General features: G+C 25.6%; 2 protein-coding genes across 2 annotated transcripts; one reads left to right on the plus strand and one right to left on the minus strand.

Annotated features, from left to right (window-relative positions):
• Window positions 1–6,529: 6,529 nt before the first annotated feature.
• On the minus strand, window positions 6,530–7,913 carry Tom7 (Translocase of outer membrane 7). Its single transcript, XM_015521944.2, has 3 exons — window positions 7,602–7,913; window positions 6,808–6,856; window positions 6,530–6,689 (listed from the first exon to the last, which is right to left on the minus strand). Exons 1-3 carry the CDS (start codon window positions 7,702–7,704, stop codon window positions 6,674–6,676), a joined length of 168 nt encoding a protein of 55 aa, XP_015377430.1. The 5' UTR covers window positions 7,705–7,913; the 3' UTR covers window positions 6,530–6,673.
• A 172-nt stretch (window positions 7,914–8,085) lies between these two features.
• sip1 (septin interacting protein 1) lies at window positions 8,086–12,885 on the plus strand. Its single transcript, XM_015521936.2, has 12 exons — window positions 8,086–8,430; window positions 8,874–9,093; window positions 9,161–9,314; window positions 9,388–9,481; window positions 9,545–9,737; window positions 9,912–10,101; window positions 10,173–10,388; window positions 10,458–10,708; window positions 11,081–11,277; window positions 11,364–11,585; window positions 11,653–11,945; window positions 12,566–12,885. Exons 1-12 carry the CDS (start codon window positions 8,322–8,324, stop codon window positions 12,815–12,817), a joined length of 2,391 nt encoding a protein of 796 aa, XP_015377422.2. The 5' UTR covers window positions 8,086–8,321; the 3' UTR covers window positions 12,818–12,885.
• Window positions 12,886–14,297: the final 1,412 nt, after the last annotated feature.

Consider the following 14,297-nt stretch of genomic DNA (forward strand, 5'->3'; position numbering starts at 1 on the left):
CAAATAACTATAGAGAAAATTTGATGCGTCATTATATGAAAAATGTTTTGAGCGTTTGAGTTTTAAATTTTGATGAAATCGCGTAATGATAACGATTTATCCTCAAACCAGGTATATGTATATCTATGATAATATAAGGTATTATGAATTATGATATCTAGATGCAATGTTTTTGGAAAAATTAATTAACCATGCCTTACCTATGCAAAATGCGTCTTAATTGAAAAATAAAATTTTTGTTTCAAAATAGAATATATGATAATATTTAAATATAATATATCCTAGACTGACAAATCATCTCCGTTCAGAATCGTTTTTCGTATACAATGATACCTATCATCGCATTCAAATTTAACCTACCCTTGTCAGAGGTCCACCCCACCCCCTAACCTGTACAGAAGAAATGACATCCACTTACCAACTTTTTTTTTATCATTACAGATAAAATATAGCTAAACAATCCGTTTAATGTTATTAAGTGTTTTGATTATTTTATTCAAGAACTTATTAATATTACATGGCTATAAAAACATTATACCTACTGTATGGCTACTAAAACTCTAGTACCTACCGATTCATTTTTATTTTTATAATTATTTATACAAACTTTAATTAGTATTGCGTATTATAGTTTGTTTATTTATTTTATTTCAAGAATTCATGAATATTATAGTTATTATTCTATATTAATTTTTTAATTGAGTTTTAGAAAATTAATAAAATTAAAATTAATAAAAATAAATAAATAAATAAAAATTCGATTGTAATAAATTAGAGTTTGGTTATTTACCTAACCATACGTAACTTAATAATAAATAATAACTGTACAATTCTGAAAAAAAATAATAACTCCTGTGTGTATGTATTAGGTAGATACACTACTTTAACAGATATTTATTATATGTATGATAACTAAGTTATAATATATTTTTCATAACCGCTTAGTTCACCACTCAGTGATCAATTCTTTTAGCCTTTGGGTCATAGGGCTTTATAGGTGTACGTGTACGTGTACCTACAATAGTACAATGTAATAACTTAATAAGTACCTATGATATATTAGATATGAGATAAAGAATAAAGGTTATAAATAACTATAAATATCTATAATATACATAATTTATAGAAATAAAATATTTTTTATTCCAAATTCCTGACTTCTAACGTTGAATTTGGAACAAATTACCATTTACGTATTAAAATTGATCCCTATGAGTTTTGGATACCTACTGAAGTTATCAGTTAAAACGGATATTACAATTAACTAACTAAACAAAAATTGAAAAATGTCGATTACAAACACATACCTAGGTTATAATTATGAAATTATGATTATTATACGTCTGGCAACCTGAAAAACGATCCAGCGCGTATATCGATTCGATCTCGCGTATTTCTTAATTTCGGGCTTAGAAATAAAATATGCGTCAACGATACTTGGAACTTGGGAATATGTTTTTCGTGACGTTAAATGTTTATTTAAAGCCTAACATAAGATTCAAGCCTCAAAAGAATATGAAAATAAACTTACCCCAAACATCGACTCTTTTTCGAGGTATTGGTGAAATCCGAGACGTGTATGGGTACACTCCGATACCGACGTAAGAACGCATCAGATGCTTAATTGAAGTCTGAAAATATTATTAATTATGAAATTAAAATTTTACGGAATACAGAATACTTTTAGTTCATGTTTGATCTAGTGCTCGTTGAAATTATAATTTTAGAATCTTTAATCGACTTCCACTTCTGATTCTAAAAAGACAATTGCCACAGATTATATTATGTTACGCTAACCAAGGAGGTTCACGTTTATGAATAATGTTTATTTAAATAATTAAAATTGATACAACAATAACCAAAAAATATTTGTAATTTTAAATTAAAATTATAATATAATATATTATTTTTCTTAGCCTATTTTTGTTTGATTATTGATTACGATCATGCTTCTATTATGCATTACAGGTATTATATATCTAAAATAATCCGATTAATGTTTAATTTTTATCTTCCCTACCTAATTATAATGTGTTAATTTATTTTTTTTTGAATATTTTATTCTAGATCTTATTATTTCTTCACTAGTTCACTAACCACAACAAGTTATCTACTAAAACTCGGATACCTACCTGTTTGTTTTTATTTTAATAACGTAAAGATTAATTATAATTACTTGTATTAAGGTTTATTTATTTTACTTCGATAATTTTGAAACATATTATTCCAATTTATTATTTATTAATTTTTGATATATTATTTGTGTTTTTTTTAGAAAATAAATAATAAATGCAATTTTAATAAGTTATTGAATTAGGTACCTACGTAAAATATAAAATAACCTATTCATGAAAAAAACCTAGACATAATTAATTTTTTAAGAAAAACAAAATCGTTCAATCTTATATGAAAAAAAAATGTTTTATCCTAATTAAATAACTTACCATTGTATCAGTACCTACATATTATATTATATCATTATTGTAAATAAGTGTAACTAATGGCCTTTGTTGTCGATGTGAATATGCTCAATAAAAAAAAATATATATATATAAAGTTGTTTACCTATAAATGTGTAAAAATGTAATGTAATTTTAAATGGTTTAACTTTTAAGCAATATGAATTATAAATATAATGTATAAATAGGTAATAATATATTAATCTATGTCAGTTGTTGGCTTATTGTATATATTTTGTATAATATTATATACCTACCCTACTAAATACCGAATGTAATTAATTCTATTAATCATTTTCTGATAATTTCTAATGTACAAAACCTTATCAACCATAAATTTTAATTTAATTGTGTTATTGGTCTATGAAAATATTAACAGCTATTAAAAATACAGAATTTAATATTACAAATAAAGTAATATTCGATGGTTAAATACTTCAGTGATAAGTACATGAATATGAGAACAGTAAGTAGGTACTTGCAGCTGCACAGTTGCAATTTTTTACAAGCTATATTATTATAATATATTTTAGACGATTTACCATTGAAAACCACACATGACACATTCAAACAAATTAAATAAATGTTCACAAAATTTCATTGAGCTAGTAGATGCCAATGGAAACTTAGTGTAATTAAATAACTGACTCTAATAATAAATAATAATTTTATGTTGATCTCAATGATCTCGTGTTTATATGAACTTTATGTTACAACACAGTTTGTATTCTGTTTACAGATTTAGATAATGAAGATTTTGATGATAGTATTAAAGACAAGAACTGGAAGGAAAATAAAAGCTCAGGAACATCATAAGGTCTAAAATCAGAATTTGATGACATTTTAACTAGAACAAGGTGTCATAGTAAAGATTTTTGTAACAACTTTAATAAAAATACTATCGATCAAATGGTTTTATAGAGAGATATTAAATTAATTAAAGTTAAAATAGAATTACCGGATAAATAGTTTTTACAACAATTTAAACAACTTATGGGCAAGCAAATTATCAAGAAATTATAGTTTAAAAGAAAAATAGAAATTCAAAAATAAATTTATCAAACATAAATTACATATGAAATTTGCATTTATTGAAAAGCCTGGAATCTTACAAATAAAAAAGATTTAATTTTTTCGCGCAAAGCAAAACTTATTATCATTTTTATAAAAACTTAAAAATATCTGAAATTGATAATACTTATAACAAATACTAATAAAAAACTATGAAGATGGTGATTAATTTATATAATAAAATTAGACTTATTATTTATTATTAAACATAAGGCCATGATAATTATAATGATAACTTTTTTTTTACATTGTATTTCAAACAAGTATTACCTATATTATTCAAATAATAATAAATTATTCAAATTCCTACATAATGTTATAGTCTTGTACTCTTGTTCAAAAGCATTTGATAATTTTATAGTCATTATCAGTTTAGAATATATTTTTTTTTAATTTGTCATAATAAATTATTATTTGTTACTTTGATACATAAAAATAAGCTTATTGACTTAAAGACAAGTAGTATTTTATTTTTTATTTAGTGTTTTATAGTAAATTATTTTTAAAGATATTGATTACATAACTACAACTATTAAATGATTAATTTTCATCCTTATATATATTACCTGTACAATAATAAATTATAACACAACAATTTTAATTAAATTCCAAAAAAACTATCAATTAATAATATTTTATTATTCATTAATAATTTAAAGTTCAATACTGCCATAATTGGATATATGACACAAAAATAAACATAGCTTAAATTCAATACTGCTACATATTTTGGTATGTCTGAAAATCAATTTCTGTATGCAATACAGCCACATATCAAAATATAATAGTCTTGAATTTACTTAAAAAATTGTAAAAGGCCATAATAAGTCTGACTTTTTGGGTTCAAGGGAATATTTTATTATATTTGAAAAAGTCACAATATAAAGTATGTTTAAAGTGCCTATTGTAGTCTTAGTTTCAAATGCATAGGTGAAGAACTCTTTGCAAACATCACCGTTATAAAAGTATACGAACGTGTACTTCAATTCTTTTATGATATTAAGCCGCAAAAGAATTGGTATTAAAACAAACTTACCTTAAATATCAATTATTTTGAGCTTTGTTAGAGTCCGCGATGTGTATGCACTCCGACGCTGAAATGGAAACACATCAGATACTGCTGAATAGAAGTCTAAAAATAATGTGATTTATGAAAAAAAAAAAGATTAAACGGAAAGCAGGATGTTTTTCGTTCATGTCTACTTTGCTATCTAATTGAAATGTTAGAATCTTTAATAGACTGCGTCCTCCGCAACGACTTTGACAATCGCCATGGATTATATTGTACTAAATCAATAAGAGAAATCCATAGATACCTAGGTATATATTTTAATACTACTTTTGTATCAACGATGCCCTTGTATACAATCTATTCATTGCAGTGCATCGGGCAATAATGAAATGAGATAACTATACCAAAATAATGCATAACTTTAAATTTAAATTATGTATAACAAAATAAAGTAGGTACCTTGGTATTAAATTAAATTTTTTTTTTTAATTTATTTATTTGATTATCGATTAAGAATATTTAAGATGGTGTTTAAATGTTAGAAGCACATGCATATTTTTACTGAAATATATTTCTTTATGAACTGTTAAATAAAGTTAAAATTAAGCTATACAGTGTACACATTAATTTTCCGTATCGACCATGTCGTGCGACAACTAGTTTGTAAAATTCCAAGTCAAAAGTTTTCTCCGAATACGAAACTAATAATTAATTACAAATTTGTTATTTATTATAATTAATTAATTATCTACGGCAAAAGCCACCAATATGCCAATCATGTGCCACCACAATCTCACTAAACACATCTTCGTAGCATAATAATATTGTTAATCATAAGGTCATGACAATTATAATAAGTAGGGCTAGGGTTTTAAAGCAAATACTTATTTTTTCATATAGGTAGGAGATAGAAATTTAATTTATATATATATAAATTAGACTCACGCTATTCTTATTCCAAATAAACCAATTTATTTTAGCTTTTTTTATTGTTTCTTTCAAGTTATTTTAGATGTCGAATTTGTATATTATGTTTATTATCAGGGTTCTGATTTTATAGCATCAAAAATCCTAAAATATGACTTAATATGACCAAAAAAAAACCGTAAAATATGCTCTATAAATATTCCCTAAAAAAATCAAAAATAGCAACAAATAAAAATAAATACAAATCAAAATTTTATTCAATTTATCATATATCTTTATTAAATCATATATTTAGAAAAAAAAAACTAAAATCTCTGTATGCAGTTTAAAAAAATTTGTATGTACTGATTAACTATTGATACCTTGAATTATGACATCGTTTGTTCGCAACTATTCAAAATTATCTGAGTAAATAAGAATTAAATTTCAATTCTTATTGATTTGCATTAATGATTACCATTTGTCACGAGATTTATGAAAAATATAAAATAAAGCGTTGAATTAAGAATATTAGCAAAACATGGCACCAAAACTTTAAAAGTAGCACTAAAATTCTAAAATTCTTCAAATATGCAAAAAATAGCAAAATAAAATTTCATATTTAGAGTCCGTGGTGCATTAAACAAATTTACATCCCACTCTGCTATTTTTATCTCTATCCTAGAATAAGTAGCAAATGCTATAAAATCCGAACCCTGGTTATAACTTAAAAATTATACGAGATAGGTACCTACTATTGTTTTGAACATTTCCTATGTCGTACGTGTGTAAGACGGAGACAACACATGCGGGATAGACGTCCTCTTAATAATAAAACTATAGGTATACTATAGGTACCTATATAGCCATATATAAGTAGGTACTCACTATGACACAACTCACTACTCAAATACTAGGGTTAGGTTAGTCTAGATAATAACCCGGGGAGAAGGTTTTAGATGTTGAATTGTGTTCTTAACGTGTCAAGAATATAAAGACAGTGAGTACCTACATCGTACATAGTTATGTTACAAACTTACAAATTACAATTGATAAATAAAACTATTGAATAATACACTAATCACATTTTAATAAATTTATTTTAAAACATTAAGTTTAAGAAGTATGATATTTAACTAGTTAATATAAAACACAAATTAATGTATAAATTATTATTTTTTTAAATAATACATGAATGTGTCTTGATAGAAGAATTTTTTCTAGATTACTGCCACAGGAGGCTAAAAATTAACATTTTATAAAAATCATTATTATTATTGAACAAAAAACACAATATTATGTTTACTTGTAAAACAAAATATAAAGAATTTAATTAATATAAAAGAAAATATTAGATACCTTAAAAGTCCAAACGCAGGGCCACCAACTTCTGGTCCTTTTTTGAAACCTTTAAAATGTCATAATAATGATTAATAAAATAAAATATTTATTTACATAACAATTATTTACTTCAATTAGTTTATAGATGTGTAGTATAGTAACTAAAGTTTGTTACATATTTTTCAAAGAAAATAACTACATTTTAGCCTTAAATCCAATATTTTTATTTATATTCTTCTTAAGAGGATATTAAACCCGCATTAGGAAGTGCATACTGCATAATATAACAAATTTTACGCTCTGCAAATCTCGTTTAGCTTTATTATTTTAAAAACTAGAGTGAATTGATGTTGAAAAATTAAAAGTTAAGAGTATTATTTAGACGACCTCATGAGATTTTTATTATATTTTAATCTTGAAGTGAGTAATAAATATTTTAAGATGTACAATTTACAATTTTAAAATACTTACCTTTAACTTACTTCAAAATTAAAACATATTTAAAAGCCCATAAGGTTGTCTAAATAATACTCTTACCTTTTAATTTTATAAGAGGTCAATTCACTCTAATTTTTAAGGTAACAGAACTTAATTTGATATGCTGAACATCATATTTGCTGTTACACACCAATTGTAAGACGGAGAAAACACATGTGGGTATAACATTCTCTTAACCTTTGAACCTATTACCATAAGGGGTACTACAAAACTTAACGAAACATCATGATAATAGTTAACTGACTATATTATAGACATCTAAAACGTCTATTATAGTTCAAAATTTAATGATTTGTACTATAAAAATAACATACCCATGTATATCACAAATGGAATAAAGGCGACATGGTAAGAAGTTTTAACAAACTCAGTGACGGACTCCAATCGAGATTTGATTCCTGGTTTTAATAATCCCATTTTCGACTATTTTGAAATTTTTTGAATCTTAATATTTTAGCAGGTAGGTATTTATTTTATAATATAAGCAAGCACCAAAATATGAAATGTACTAAATTTAGATTAAACTAACTTAACTTTAAGTCTATCAGTCTATGACCTGGTATCAATATCAAACTATTCAAACTTTCAAAGTTTCAACCACGATCACAATTAAATAATAAAGATGATCAATATTCAATATTAAAAGATATATTATAATGATAATATCGTTCGTAACTTCAAATTTATCCTTAGACATATTATTATCATTATTCTGTGATATGAACATAGACCTTATACTATATAATACTGTATAAGGTCTATGGATATGAATGATATGATCATGAACATTAGACATAGAGTACTCTAATGTTCATGGATATGATATTATTATTTACCTTCACAGATATAGATAATAATAATATAATAATATCTGTGTTTACTGTTTACCATATTATAGTATTACAGTTATACGTGCTTATACGGTTGCTCTTGCTATCTGAAATCTGAATGCTGGAGCTGGAGCTGCCGAATAGCCGAATATATATTATAAAATTATAAAAACATATTAATTACATAAACGTATTCAATTAAAAATGTCTGACGATGAAATGGAAAAATTCGAAATTACTGATTTTGATTTGGACAATGAATTTAATATGAATAGACCTCAACGACGACTGACCAAAAATCAAGCAATTTACGGTATAATATCCTATTAATTATCTACAGTATTATCTAATAATATTTACAAAAAACAATACATTTCTAGCATAGGTATAATATCACAGTCTATTGGAAAAAATGTATTTTGCATATTAAAGTATACTTAAGACATTATTGGTTGTTTAGCCTAATTTTAATATTTGAAAATGTATTCAATTATTTATTGTACTTCAAAATTGATATTGGAGAGAAGAGTAAGGATAGTAATTATCCTATGAAATTATACAATATACATACCTAGTATACCTATAAATACTGCCTTACTTCTAATATTATTTTGGTATATTATATATAATTTTTCAAACACAAGCTACTAAAATCAAAAATAAAATTATGTTTTATAATATCATTGTATTTTATAACTTAATTTAAACTACATGGAAATTATTTTTGTATTGAATTAAATATTATTTATTATTTAGGTATTTGGGCTGATGAAGAAGGTAATGATAGCGATGATGAACCTTCAGGTTTTGGGGGTCGTAGAAATAAAGATAAGAAATACAAACAAAACTACACTGCTCCAGTCTCATTTGTGGCTGGAGGAGTTCAACAGGCTGGCAAAGATAAAAAAGAAATTAAAACTGAAGAAAAAAAAGCTAATGAGTCGCACCATTTAGAAGATAATATCTCTGCATCTAGGTTTGAAAGATGAATGATAAATTTGTTTTCCTGTATATTTAATATTTTTATTAATATATAATTATAGTGATGAAGAAAAACCATCATTTAGTTTTGATATTGATCAAGAATTGGCAGGATTACGAAAAAAACAATCTCAAGTAAACTCAAGACTAATAAACAAAGGATTAGGTGATTGGGAAAAACATACAAAAGGAATTGGTGCAAAACTGTTGCTTGGAGTAATTTATATTTATTTTATTTTTTATATGTCATATTATTTAAAAATATAACTTATAATTTCATACTTTATAGATGGGTTACCAACCGGGTCATGGTTTAGGAAAAAAACTTCAAGGTATTCTGGCTCCAATCGAAGCAAATTTAAGAAAAGGAAGAGGAGCAATTGGTAATAAATAATTGTAAACTAATATTTGTATTTTATGCTGACAGTCAATAACATTATTTTTAGGTGCGTATGGTCCTGAGTCTAAAACTAAACCAATGAAAGTAGAAAAAACAGCAGATAAATCAAAAGATAACAAAGTTCTTGTGAGTGGTTGGAGAAAAGCACTTAAAGCTGAAAAACTCCATTATAATTATAAAACTGCTGAGGAAGTAATTGAGGAAAGCAAACAACCAGGGCAAAGAAAACGAGAATTCAAGTACAATTATTGCACTATTTTTGTAATATTTTTATTCATTTGTACTGAAAATCTTTTCATAATTATATCAGCCACTCAATCTAATTTTATATTTATATGTATTGATAATAATGATTTAAAAAATCATAATGCATCATAAGTTGTACAATTATAAAATTTATTTTCATTTTTCAGTGAACTAAGTAGGGTAAAAGTAATTGATATGACTGGTCCAGAACAAAGAATTTTATCTGGATATCATGCTATATCAGGTGTTAAAAAACCAACAGATCAGTGGGAGATTCGAAAAGATAAAAAATATTCAAATTTTGATGTACCTGAATTATTACACAATCTCAACCTATTAGTCGAAATAGCCGAACAAGTATACAAAATTTCATCACTTCATACACTTATACGATTTTGATATAATAAAAACATTTGGTTGTATTACAGAACATTATTACTAACAATCAAGAACTTTGTAAATCGGAGGATCGGCTTATTGTCATTGAACAAGAAACTAAGAAATTAGGAGAAAATATAAGTGAACAAAATAATTCAATTGAATCTCTTGAAAAAATGATAATTATCATGGAATCTATCAATGATGCATTAAAAAAAAATATGTTAGATAGTAGACAAGCTATAAAACTTTGTACAGAAATGAAAGTAAGTTAGAAAATACTACGATAAATATTTTCTTTAAAATGATGCTTAGTTGAATTTTTTACTGTTGAGGAAAATTACTACCCAGATTATCGACTAAATGGTGGATTAGTTTTTGCTTTATCAATTTCTCAAATATTGATAAAAGAAATGCTTTCTACGTGGGACCCATTGCTAGATCCAACTATGCCTTTTAAAGAACTCAATAAATGGAAAGAATTATTAACTTTAAATGAGCCATGTGCTGTTAATTTTCAATCAAGTGACGAATTTCAAACATTAATTTGGCAAGAGTGGATACCTCAAGTTCAAAAAGCATGCAGGTAATTATAATGTTGGTTAAAGAAGAATACATTTTTTTTTTTATTGTTCTAAACTCCTAAGTCAAATCAGGGGTTCACTAATTAATGTCTGCCCCGCCCATATGCAGATTGTTGTCAAACTTTATCTGCCTAGCAGTCAGGATATTTATTTTTGATGGTGAATTAAATTATGTTTTTATTTTATTATTGAGTGTTCCCTTTTTTTTCCTATTTTTACGAACATGTATATTTAACTTGTAAACATGGCTCCAAAAAACTCCTTGGATTTCTAAAGTGGCCCTCTATGAATATTAATTTGTGATCCTACTATTCTATCAATGACAAAGTTGTGTTTTAAGTTTTATAATGTGGTTTTTTCAACATTTTTTTAAGGCGATGGAAATGTCGAGATTATAATAGTATGTTGAAACTTATTGAACAGTCAGCTGAATTAATTCCACCTAACATAATTAATCAAGTTCTTGAAAATATGATTTTACCACAAATCCAGTTGGAAGTGGAACAATGGGATCCATTAACTGATCTTGTACCAATCCATTTGTGGATTCACCCTTGGTTGCCATATTTAAGTAAATCAATTTTAGTACTTATTATTAATTATTAAATAGATTAAGAATATCAAACAAAATTACAATTTAATTGTTAAAATAAATAGGTGAACATTTTGAAACGATTGTTTATCCTACACTGAGACAAAAATTAAGTGTAGCATTAAATGCCTGGCATCCATCTGACAACTCTGCTAAGTTAATGCTCCAACCATGGATAAAAGTTTTTCAGAAAGGTTACATGGAAGCTTTTCTAATTAAAAATATTGTTCCTAAATTACAAGCTGCTCTACATACTTTTGTTATTAACCCACATCATCAACAATTAGGTAACTTCTAAAGTTTTAAAAATGATTATTGAGACAGTAATTTTTTTTTTTTAATTATATTTTTCAGACAATTGGAATTGGGTAAATGCTTGGTCAGATGTATTACCATTACCTACATTAGTGGAATTGTTAGACCAACACTTTTTTCCAAATTGGCTTAAAACGCTTACTATGTGGATAAATATGAATCCCAACCATGAACAAATAAGCAACTGGTATACAGGATGGAAGTCTTTAATGCCTGCTGTTATTGTTGAACATCCAACTATTAAAGGGAGGTTTCATTCTGCTTTAGATATAATGAGCCGTGCAGTTGGAGGACCTTCTATGCCACAACCACCGCCACCACCAACAATTCATGTAAATAGTTTATATTATAAGATGGACAAACATCAAACAATATTATTAAATTATTACCAGGGCTTGTAAGTTCATGAATTTGCATATCAACAACTTAATTAGTTGTATTTAATGTTAGATGACATATATATCCGTTGCAAGAAACCTTGGTTAAGAATATATGTTTTATTTTACATTCTTCTGCTTATATCTAGTGTTTTTTCAATTTTCTTAGGCACATTATTCATCATATTACCATTACATTAACATTGTTACATTTTTTCATTAAAATACTATGAATAATACTTTTTTTCACTGTATTTAATGTATGGAAACAATGTCAAAGGATTAAAAATAAACTTTTAAATTATGAATGAAAATGTCTATTTCAAAAATTAATTTTTAGTTCTTCTTTTTTTAATCTGCACAATTTTAGTGTATATCAATGTATTTTTCTGAACTTTTAAAGAAATATTTCAATGTTTATTTTACCAATTTTTAGTGAACAAATAAGTGCTTGTTAAGGTATTTTTAGGGCATGAACTCATGAGCCTTGGTTAATAGTTAGGTAATTGGTTTATACTTTATAATTATTATAATTTTAAGGATTTTGGTATGTATTTTATGTTACATATTTTTAGGGTGGTCTAGCTGAAGCTGTACGTACCGCATCACAAATGCCTCATGGCTTTAAAGAATTAGTGCAAAAGCGTTGCGAAGAACGAGGTATATTATGGATGCCTATTTCGGGTCGGTTTAGAGAAGCTAAACAAGTATATAGATGTGGAGCAAGGCTTCAAGCATTTATTGACCGTGGAGTTTTATTTGTTAGCCAAGATGGAATAAATTTTTCTCCAATGTCTGTACAATCCATGTTAGAATTATGTGAATAAAATATTATATATAGTTAAGTTATTAAATCTAAAATGTGAAATACTAATACAATTTTACCATCCCGATATATTGATGTTAATTTATATGTATATACATTCTAACATGTTAACCATCTGATGACATCTGGATTAACTTTCTTCAATGAATCAATAATTATGATTAATTTTAGTATTTTTAGGGTTTAAAAATAAGATTATGGAGTATAATTTGTAGTATACCTACCTAATTATATAATTTAATTTAATTTTTTTTCTCTGACACATTTTTCTGCAGGTTAGCTGGCTGTGCTCCCTTTATAATTTTTTTTCATGCATTTAACTTATATTGATTTTTTTATATACATATTTTTAAATTTTAACCAACTATCGCATATCAACTTCTGAATAATCATTTATAATTGAACTTAATATTAATGGTAACTCTGGAGTTTTTTTAAGCATAATCAGACTACAGTCTAGAGTAAAAATATCAAAGCCAGAATTTCAAAATAAAATATCAGTGAATAAATAAATAAATAATAAAAGATATTATTGTACCTTTTACCATCTTGCAGCCGTGATTTATTCAGCGTCAAAAAAGACAATAATACTCAATTAGAATTAAATATACTATTTGAAGTACCCATTACCATACAAGTAGCACCTTTAAAAGAAATTGCTGTCTACCGTATTAATTTACCATAAAAAAATAAGTAGTTGTTATTTCATTTCTGTGATTTAAGTCCTTCAAAAATATGTCTTAAAAAAAATTAAATCACTTCAGCAAAAAGTAAAATGACAAAAAATTATTTAACTGATTTAAAAAATTAAAAGTTCATTGATGGAGTTCCTAATGATATTGTACAATATATGATGAAAAATATAAATATAAATGCGATGAGATGTAGATATTATTGTAAAGAAATAAAAGAATTTGCTTCAATTTTAAATTACTATTCGCTAATAAGCTAATTCTTATGTACTGTATGAACATATTACTTGCTGTTTTTTGTTTGATATACATAAAAATATAGTTTTGTATTTTTCAATGTTCAAAGCAAGGTTAATTATAACATTAAAAATTAGTCCTATAACTAAAACATTGGCTTTAAATGCACATAATAATAAATACAATTAGTACATATTATGTATTATACATAAAAAATTAATAAAACATAGAATTTAATGCTTTTTTAGTCTTACATAATATATTTTCATTTTCTATGTATACTGTTTGATTATAATATCTTCAACTTACTTTTAGTTACAAGGATATGAAAAATTTAAGTAGCTACAAGAAATTTATTGAAAATTTCAAATTTGACTTTATCCAATATCCATAAATGCAAAATCTGGATTTATTTGTGAAATATTAAATGCTTTAAAGTCTTTGGCTCCTGAAGACGAAAATTGTAAAATTATTTTGAATGCCATTTCGATTAAAAAACAAATAATTTGGGACGAGAAGCTGAACAGATTTGTATGTAATTGTGATTATGGA

Source organism: Diuraphis noxia, unplaced genomic scaffold (genome assembly GCF_037042655.1).
Source record: "Diuraphis noxia isolate RWA-SAM2 unplaced genomic scaffold, SU_Dnox_SAM2 contig0004, whole genome shotgun sequence".
In the NCBI taxonomy this organism is placed as follows: Eukaryota; Metazoa; Arthropoda; class Insecta; order Hemiptera; family Aphididae; genus Diuraphis; species Diuraphis noxia.